This window comes from Pteropus vampyrus, unplaced genomic scaffold, assembly GCF_000151845.1.
Source record: "Pteropus vampyrus isolate Shadow unplaced genomic scaffold, Pvam_2.0 Scaffold85, whole genome shotgun sequence".
NCBI classification, from domain to species: domain Eukaryota; kingdom Metazoa; phylum Chordata; class Mammalia; order Chiroptera; family Pteropodidae; genus Pteropus; species Pteropus vampyrus.
The window spans coordinates 6,486,360-6,496,545 of record NW_011888866.1 but is presented as its reverse complement, the minus strand read 5'-3'; the positions used below and the strand labels follow the sequence as shown (position 1 = coordinate 6,496,545).

Genomic DNA, 10,186 nt, shown 5'->3' with positions numbered 1-10,186 from the left:
TTGCTTTTGCAGGAAGAAACCAATAGTTTTCTGAAAGCAATTGAAGAAGCCAATAAAAAGATGCAGGTGGCAGAGATCAGCCTGGAAGAGAAAGACCAGAGAATTGGGGAGCTGGACAGGCTGATCGAGCGCATGGAAAAGGTAACAGACACAGCTTCTGTTAATTGCGACTTGACCAGATGCTTCTGCGTTTCCACAGTTCCTCTGCAGCCTTATCTGAAGGTCTGAGATGCCCTGAACACTGATTCCTTGCATCCCTGCAATTTATGATGAAAAGAAAAAAGACAAAACTGTAAAATAAAGTATGAGGAAGTCTAAGAAAGTTCTAAATTTTCCCATGGTGACTATTTTGATCCTTTTAAAAAAACATTATATGTAAAATTGTTTACAAAAATAAATATTTTAGTAGCCCTGCTTTGCTGGGGCCCCAAGCATGAATTTAGGTTACTTGTTGAGTGGGGACACCACATTTTTCTGTGGGCAGGTAAGCAAGCCGATGGGGTGGGGAAGGCATCAGTTGAGATAATGAAGCCAGCCTAAGGAAAGGGAGGAGGCCAGAGATTAGGTGGGAAGTGGAGAAAAGGGAAGAAGGGGTGGGAGAGAGGAAAGAAAAGGAAGGAAGGGAAGAATGAGGGGAAGGTGACCTTTACCAGGTGATGGTTGACTTCTGGGGGAGGGGTGGTAGTTGAGGGCCAAGCTAGAACTGGTTCCTGGGAAATGACTCTCTAGCTGCATGTGAGTTTGCAGAATAGCAGTGACCTTCCAAGACCGTGTATTAGCACATATGTCATGCTGGATGCTGAGAATCTCCAGGCTGATGATGGAAGGAGGGAGAATGACAGTGTGAGCAAGGTCAACACCTGGGCTTCCAAGTGGTTCTGAGAATAGGTCTCCTTATCCCTGATGTCTGCAGCCTAAGTCCCTCCCCTGACAAGGTGAGGTGTAACCAGACTAAGAATTGCATTACATTCAGTGCCATCGAACTTCAAGGCTTGCTGGGGGTTCCCGTGTTAGGCAGTATCTTTATTTAGGAGAGACTTGAGCAAACTCAATTATAATTTCACCTCTAGCCCTTGGGAAAACAGAATCCTGTCTGTTATTGAAGAGAATAAGTGACATGTTGACTGTCAGTAATGGTCAGAGGTGATAATAGTGAAGACTGGGCAACAAGGGCATTTTCAGAAACTTGGGAGAGCTTTCTCTCACATTACTGCTCTCCTGCAACAGCAGAAGCTGCTGGTTAATGCAAATGCTCCCTCAGGACAGATTATCCCTCAGCATAAAGAAGCAAGTTGAGCAGGTAGCAGGGGAAGGTGGTTTGGGCAGGGCATCTTACAGAGACCATCCCTGTAGTGGGTAAGAATACAGATTTTAGAATCAGACCTAGGGTTTGAGTCTTGCCTCTCTTTCTAGTTGTGGTCAGTAACTTGACTTTTGCAATCTCAGTTCCTCTGTGATAAAATGCTAATAATCATAATTCTTATTTTTAGGGCTTTCGTGAGGAGTAAATGAGAAAAATCTATGCAAAGTGCTAAGCACAGTACGTGGCATATGTACAGTAGGAACTCAGACATTTGGGACTCTGACTTTATTTTATTACCGACTTGCCTAAGTGTCTGCCTCTGAGTCAGCTTTTTTAAAATTGGACCTGTTTTATAGCTTATCTTCCTGTTCTCTTGTGGTTCTGGAAGTTCCCAGCTTTTCTCCACCGATTTCCATGAAAAGTGGATGAGGGGTGTATGGGTGGGAGGCCATAGGGTGTTAAAGCCGGCCCTTCCCCCCAACATTTATGTAACACAAAACATTCCCCAAGTCCTGATGGCTTTTTCTTTAGCAGTTGAAAATTTATTGTCCTTTCCTTAAATCTCCTTTTCCATTTGGGCTAGAGAAATGCTTGCTTTATTTAGCCAGGATTAGATATACCAACTTACATTTCTTTCCCCTTCAGGGATAAATCTTTGAGATCAGGAATTGTGCCAAATCTGTGTCACGCAGTAATGTGAACAGCGTGTGCACGGGCATGAACTGTGGTAGTGTCTGTGTCCTGCTAGCACCAAATTTTGGATTTTGCTTAAGGACAAACCATATGCTTTTGAATGGCTTCTCTACCATATACCTGAGTTTACTGTTTCTCTTTTTGAGCATCGTATTTGGACCACTTCTTTTCTGGTCAGTAAAATCTTTTAATGAGTATATTCTCCCAGGGAGCCTCTGCAGAACAGATAATATTCTATTCCTTCATCTGGGTGGTGATTTCACCAAGTAATCAGATATATACAGATGTAAGAAATTATTATGCAGTGTACACTTAAGATTTATTGTACTGCAATTTAGAGAGAAATTGAACTTTTAAAGTGTGCTATAAATTAGGCCTTGCCCTACTTTATGACAGTTTTTTGGAGGGGGATTGGAAGAGGGACTCACTGATACAAAGTACATCACTATTATGTCAAGGCTAATGTAAAGTTCCAGCCAGTGGCCTACCACGTGGGGGCAAGGGGAACAACCTGCCCAAGCTGAGCTGATGTGCGTTTGCCGTACAGATTGAGATAATAACAAAACCCCACCAAAAGTCTGTCTTCCTTTATGACTCTAAATACATCAGTGATGATGCACTCTTCCTGTCAGGGTGACCGCTCCCCCACCTCTTTGGCCCTTGGCATACCATAGCTTACAGCTTCAGAAGTGTGGGAGTTAAGTTTTCAGAGATTTGCTTTTAATAATTTGGAAGAAAAGAGATTTAGAATCTGTATAACCAGGAAGAGTTTGTTGGGGAGAATTTCTGAGAATAAATATGAGGCACAGTAGTACTTAGAGGAGGGCTTAAAGTAGAATCATCTCCGAAATAGTGCAGGATTTGGTAAACTGCATTTTAAAGAAATTTATTACACTAAAATCAGTGATATATTTCTAGTGCACTTTTGATTACGATGAGCACTGTGCCTTTTTTTTTTTTTTTTGGTAATATTTTTCACTCTGTCCAGAGAAATAATTGCCCAGGTTCTTATATTGCTTTTTTTTGGTAAACTGCTAAATTTACATATAAACAGCAAAGTATAGAAACCTTAATGCACAGCTTGATATCTATATATCTACATAGATATAGATAGATAGATATAGATATAGATATTAGTTTCTATTGCTGCTTTAACAGATTACCACAGTTTGTGACTAAAAATAACATGAATTTGTTCTAGAGATCAGAAGTCCTAAAATCAAGGTGTTGGCAGGGTTGGGTTCCTAGAGGAGAATCCATTCCCTAGCCTTTTCTCTAATTCATAATTGATTTCTTGAGACCACCTGTATTCCTTGACTCATGGCCCCATCCTCCAGCTCTGAAGCCAGCAGTGCAGCGTTTTCCCATTTGTTTCTCTCTGACTCTGATCCCCTATCCTCCTTCTAATATGGGCTGTGATATAATCCAGGATAATTTCCCCATTTTAAGATTCTTAACTAATTACATCTGCAGCATTCCTTTTTCCATGTAAGGCAACATATTCACAGGTTTCAGGGATTAAGATGAGGACATTATTGGAGGCCATTGTTCTGACTACCACATACATTTTTACAAGCGAACATACCTGTTGACGTGTAAGATATTACCAGAATTCCACAGCCTTTTTTGTTAATGATACAGAAAATAATTAAGAATTTTGCAGCACCACAGGCCACTGAGTTAGAGTATTGCTGATCATTATTATTTTTTATTTTTATTTCATTTCATTTCTTTTATTTCATTTCATTTCATTTCATTTTTACCGCCTATAGCACCTGGTATTCCTAAGTGGTCTCCAAGTACTAACCAGACCTGACCCAGCTTAGCTTCTGAGATCAGACAAGATTGGGCACGTTCAGGGTGGCATGACCGTAGACCCTGATGATCATTATTTAGAACTATAAATTTCACAAGACATCTGAGCATAGGCTGACAGAATACTTTTAAACAAAGAAATTTTGAATGCTTTATCAAGGATGTTTGTCTCTAATTCATAAATACATCTGTAAATATACATCAACAGATAAGACATTTTTAAGCTTCGTTTGGACTCTTGTGAGTGGGTATGTAAAACCTATGGGATGTTATATGGACTTGAACTCACTAGTGTTGAAATTGCCTGAAACCATTCTCTGTCCTATTTGGTTTAATCTATTGATGAAAATATCATTGTCTGTTTATTTTAGGAACGCCATCAACTGCAACTACAACTCCTGGAGCATGAAACAGAAATGTCAGGGGAAATAACTAATTCTGACAATGGAAGGTAGGACATAGTACCCTCTATCTTACAGTGGATTTAGATGGCGAACACACTGTGTGTTTATGGGCTCACTTGCATTTTCAATCATCTGCTCATCTCTTATTACATATTTATACACACAAAACATTGGCTAAGAGCTTCCAGTATGAAGCCAGTTTCCTTAGGAGCTTAATAGCCACATCCCATGACTGATTGTTAGTGCAGTGAAGCACATTTTAATTTTGCACTGTCACAAGTGCAAAAGTTCAGTCTATCAATGTTCTCTGTAACCTTGAACTCCACAAAATGCTCCTTGTTGCTGAGAAAACTCATCAACTATGACTAATACCGTTGCCATGGAAACTAACTTTAAAATATCTTTCTTTGTTTACAAACTGCTCAGTCAAACCTTGCTTTGTCCCCTGGCTCTGAGTGTATAAAGTCCTGTATGGAAAATACGGAAGTAGTATATAGTCTCTTCTAGAAATCAAAAGTCAGAGAGGTCATGCACAGCCCTGTAGTGAAGGAAAACAAGGTGGGGATGGTTTGGGGCAAGTTACTTAACCTCCCTGCGATTCTCTGCTTATCTGTAAAATGAGAATTCTTTTTTAAAGGAGGAGGGAGTTAAAAGGATAATAACAGTGTCCATCTCATTGGGTTATTATTGTGAGAGAACTGTTGGATGCATTTAGTACATGCTGGAAAAATGCCCATTTTCCTTATGCAACTTCAGAGTTTGCAGTTATGGGAGTCTTCCCTAGTCTTTAATATAGTGCTGAGGAGGGACCTGGCAGAGGTGGGAAATGGTAAGCAGACCCCCACACCCTTCATTCAGTGCTGTGGTCTGGTGGCCCCCAAGAACTTAAGAGCCCATCTGCTGGTTCTTTGTTTTTTTTCGAACCACACAAAGTCAAAGAATAATGTGTGCTGTTTTAAAACAGAAGTATGAAATGTTTTACGATGTGGTTCTCTCTCTTTTGATGCAGAGAAGGTCTTTCAGCATATTTCCCATTTTTCCAAAATAATGATATGTAGGACAATGATAATTCCAGACTTCTCAGGGCTCTGCCAGGAGCTCTAATTTCAGATATTTTGTTGTGTTGCTAGACTCTTGTTCCTCTGTTCTCCTAATCAAAGTAATTTATAGTTTCAGTATCTCACAACAGAGAGCCTCTCATACCTGACAGTGGTACCAAAAATTCTTTCTCAGTTCCTGGAAAATATAGTAACTATTCTTATACAGGGTAAAACTTACAAGTGGGAACTTGAAGAATAGTCCTATGTTTCTTCTCTTGCTGAGTGGCCGATTGGTAATCACCTAGGATACGTGCAAATTTAGAAGGGTGAATTTTGGAGTTCCCTTTTTAGTTCTTGGCGACATTCCTTTCCAGAGGTGACTTTCTATACTGGTGTTGCTGCTTTGGTGTAGGACTCAGTTGCCCTCTTTTTTATTTGTGTTAGGTATCAGCAGCTGGAGGAGGCATCTTCCAGCCTCCGGGAACGGATCAGACACCTAGACGACATGGTGCATTGCCAGCAGAAGAAAGTCAAGCAGATGGTTGAGGAGGTAAGCCCTTTGAAAAGGTGTGGGTCTGGGATTGCTTCGGTGTTGGGGCCATTTCAGCCCTGGAGCCCGATCTGACTCAGCTGGGTTTTCTGTGGCTCATAGTAAACTTGTTCAAGCCGCTGCTGTCTTGACTCAGAGGGGAATTTCCTCCTATGTCCCCTCTGGTGATTATCCCTCTAAAAGAGGGCCTTCTCCAGATCCAAGGGTTACAGTTAGGAAAGCTGTGACAAGCAGCTCTTAAGTTCACCCACTTTTGGAGGACAGCGATACCCTACATGGGTGTCTGCAGCTCAGGGACCAAAGTGTGTGACAGAAAAGTTCACTTCAACTCAGGTCTCTGGCCTCCCCGCCTCTGCCTGCCTCTCCCTGGCTATTACTCTTATACTTTCTTCATTTCTGTGTGTGTCTTTCATTCCCTTTTCCTGTCCGTTTCTCTCTCTTTCTTCTCTCTTCTTCCCTCATTCTCTTCTCCCACTTCTGTTTCTTCTTTATCTTTTCTCTTTTCCACCATGCTTTCTCTCCTTAACTATGTAGCGTGAAACCAAGTTATAGGTTTACATATGCTAGGCATAGTTTACTATTTTTCTAAATGAAAAAAAAAAAAACTGGGTAAGTTGAGCATTTATATTTCTCTAAGAAAAAAAATTTAACCTGTTTTAATATCATTTGGTTCCCTTTCTTGTAGTGATACTCAGTACCAGAAATTCCATGCTGTGGTAAAGCTAATCACATATAATTATAATTTTTTCTTGCTCAATTAGAAAAAAGAATAGTTAGTACTAACAGGGTTATAAGAATTCCCTAGGCATCTAATCCTTAACTGGCAAAGAAAAGAAAAAGTTTCAATTTAATTAAACATCTGGTTGTCAGTGAATGGAAAACTGAAAAAAAAAATTTTTTTCCCCTTATATTAAGCACTACTCTGAAAAGTTATCTCTTTTATTAATGAAATACTAAAATTAAAAGTATATCTACTTCTAATAAATAACTCACAAATAGAAGTTTAAAGGTATATCTCTCTTTGATCTAAAAAATGTTGGAGGTAATTAGTGAAATGTGGTTAAAGTCAGAGAATTGTGAGGATGCAGAGGGATACTTTTTTTTTTCTTATGTGTAAGATAAACGTGTACATTAAATAAAATCTGCTTTCCAAACAAGAAATCCAGCATGTGATGTTGAATCCTATGAATCTTGGAGCAGTAGAATAAAGCAACGGGGAGCAGATGTTCAGATGAGGAACCCGTAGATGCTCATTCATAATCCCTTTGCACACCTGGCTAGGAACACTGCCAGAAACAGTGATGAGTAGATCCTGCCCAGTGTCAACGCTAGGTAGAAGTCAGGAATGTGATTCCCAAGGAAAAGCATCACCTTGTCATAGCATCTTGGTGAACCATGGCTGTCAGAGCATAGCTTTTCTGCTTCTGAATTTCACACACATGAAGCCTGGGGCAGGGCTGCTCCTATTTCTCGCGTGTGGTTCTTTGACTGTGGAGCAGTGCATTTCTCCCACCTCACCACAGGGTGGTGATCTGTATTGTTTTTGTATCTAATATTGGAGAACCAGTGAACAAAAAACCTCATACTGGTTGGCTTCTGATTCATTTATTATCTGTGTTTACGATTGGTACCCAAATCAGAGATACTTCTTAAAAGGACATTTTCAAAGAAGTGTAGGATCCTCTGTTTTCTAACTTACTTCCAAAATATAATGGACATACCAATTTGAAGGGAGTGGGAGAATATCTATAAAAATAGTGAAGCATATAAATATCACTACCCATGCCTTGCTTTCCTACCTGTGATTTAATATCTCCCAAATAAGCTTCTCTAAGCCTTCATGATGCGGTCTAGAAGACCCAATGATTGGAATGAAATCACAGGCTGAATTTTAGCATAGCATCATTAGAGGGAGCTTCACTCAGGGGCCTGCTAGGTTTCAGCAGTGGATGGAGACTTAAAGAGACCTTTTATTCTAAATTTAAGAAACTTTCTAAATCAGAGAGTAAGAATTAATGTGTTTGTTCAGTATACAGTGTTAACTTATACAACAAAAGGATGGCTGAAATTTTCATTTGTTTTGTTCTTTTTTTTGATTCTTTTTTTTTTTTATTTTTAAGTTAGAAACATGGAAAAGGGCAATTGAAAAGAGAGCACATTCATAAGATAAGTTGGAAAGGAGTTGAGAGCTCTAGCAAATCAGAGAATGATTGAAGGGCTTGGGGACGGGATGGCCAAGGAGAGACTTGAGAGCTGAGTTAGCATCTTAAAAAGGGAGGGAAGTCAACGAGAAGAGGGAAAATATTTTTATTTTGTATAGCAATACAAGGCCAGGCTGGAACCACTGGGTGGCACTTACGAAAAGACAGATTTCAACTCTGTTTAACCTAAAGAAAACATTTCTAATATTGGCTGCCCTGGGAAGGTATTTAGCCCTTCACCACAGATATGTTCCTTATGAGGTAAATTGAGATAGAAGCTCCTTACAAATAAAGAATTCTAGACTGTTCCTGGGCTGTGCCTGTCATTGTGATCTCAGCGTTATTTCTTTGTCTAGTGACCAAAATCAGCAAAATTATAACTAAATCACTTCAGGGCATTTGGACCAAACTTTGAATAATCCACATTCCTGAATGAGTTACTTGTGGAATCTTGAACTTCAAATTTAGAAGAGGAGTATGTGTATCTGTGAACTCCAACTACCCAGATGTTAAGACAAATTTGCCCTAGAAATAGAGGCAGCCTTTACATGGAGTAGATGTTAGGAAAAGTTGTCCTTCCCTCACGTGAAGTCTGAAAGCTTCTCAGTGCAATAGCTTCACATTCACCAAGGTTGGGAATCTAGTCTTTATCCATTGTTGGTGTCATTTCAGTCATAAAGTCTATGAAGAAACTCAATTTATTAAAATGATGGGCTTCCTTTTTCAGCTCCAAACATCCTGGTATTATTATTGAGGTTTTCAGAATCCTTAAATGTTAGGCAATATATTTCCTTTCACTTCCGTCGAATGTAATTTTTAAATAATAATAAATAATAATAATAATATACTAAATAAAAAGTAACCAGCCTAGGTTTTGCAGTTTTTAGCTCAATAATGACTTGATTTTCATTGTGTGGGATAGTGTTTTTCAGTAAGGACTTGTACATGTAAGAAGGAAGGAGGCAGGATGGGCCTTTTTGAAATGAAGGATTAACATATATCTTATGGGGTCAAGTTCATTGAAAAAAGACAGCACAAAGTATCTGGTGTGAAGTGTGGGACCAACTACCCCCACTAGATTAGATCTATGTACCAAATTAAGTCTCCTTTTGTGGTAGACTTCTCGGACTGATTATCTCCCTTTCATTGCTAGTTTTTCTAACTGGTTCTGGCTTTGACAAAATACAAACAAACAAGCAAACAAAAGAGCAACAACAAAAGCTTTATATATGGCCTATTTGAATTTTAAGGGTTTGCCAGAAAATATAGAGGGACTGAAAAAAAATAGCACTGTGGGGAAGTTTACTCATCCTTCCATCACCAGCACGTGCTCTCTGCAGGGCTGGGTGCACAGTGGGAGCAGTGCAGATGTGGTCCCACACTCGTAGGTGTTCCTATCTGGTGTTACCTGAGTTCCCGAGTAATCTTCAGCTTGGGCTTCAAGCTTCTGTTGGGATTAGGTCCTTTGCCTCCAGTCAGGCTGTGTTCTTTAGCTTGCCATCAAAGGAGCCAGGGGATCAGGGAGGAGCAAAAGGCAGGGAGGAACCTAGGGCCAGAGCAGTGAACACCTTGACACATCTTTACATGTTGTTTCTTCAGTCGGCAGGGTCATTCATACCTCTTTACCTGCGCTTGCCAAGTCCCCTGCCAACCAAAGCTGCTTTTTTGCCAACAGAAAATCATCTGGAGGAAAAAACATTCTTATTTGCCCTCAAAAAGGGTGAATTTACATCTTGCTCAAGAACAGTGATATTATTCAGCTGAATATACAGTAATTCAATAAGAGTTCCTTTACCTATTTCTATATCAACCATAGACATCCTTTTGTTTTATCACATCCTTCTGATTTCCCACTGCATTTGCGATAGGTAAAATATTTCTTCCAAGAGAAAGTGTCTGAAGAGGTTTCCTTTCCGTTTCAGAAGAAGCATTATTTCTTCAGAATTTTCTTTTGTGGAAAGCAATTGCATGCCCCAGCCTCTTTTATAATTTAGATGTTTAATGAGTACAAAGGTGAGAGGAATTTGTTTTCTTATTAGTGCTTCTCCATGCAGGCTGCACATTAGAATCACTAGGAAGTTTTTTAAAAATGCCAGAACCTGACAGATAGGGGTAGGAAGGAGGGCCTGGGTATTGGCGTTTTTGTGGTTGGTTTTTCAGGCTCCACAGGATTCTACTCT

At 39.7% G+C, this 10,186-nt stretch overlaps 1 protein-coding gene across 1 annotated transcript in view; it reads left to right on the top strand.

Annotated features, from left to right (window-relative positions):
* Positions 1–10,186, top strand: part of LOC105294326 (myocardial zonula adherens protein-like) — a 111,278-nt gene that overhangs the window by 39,340 nt on the left and 61,752 nt on the right. The window contains 3 exon segments of the mRNA XM_011363478.2: positions 13–141; positions 4,183–4,262; positions 5,700–5,805. Of these exon segments, the coding sequence (XP_011361780.1) occupies positions 13–141; positions 4,183–4,262; positions 5,700–5,805 (315 nt within the window).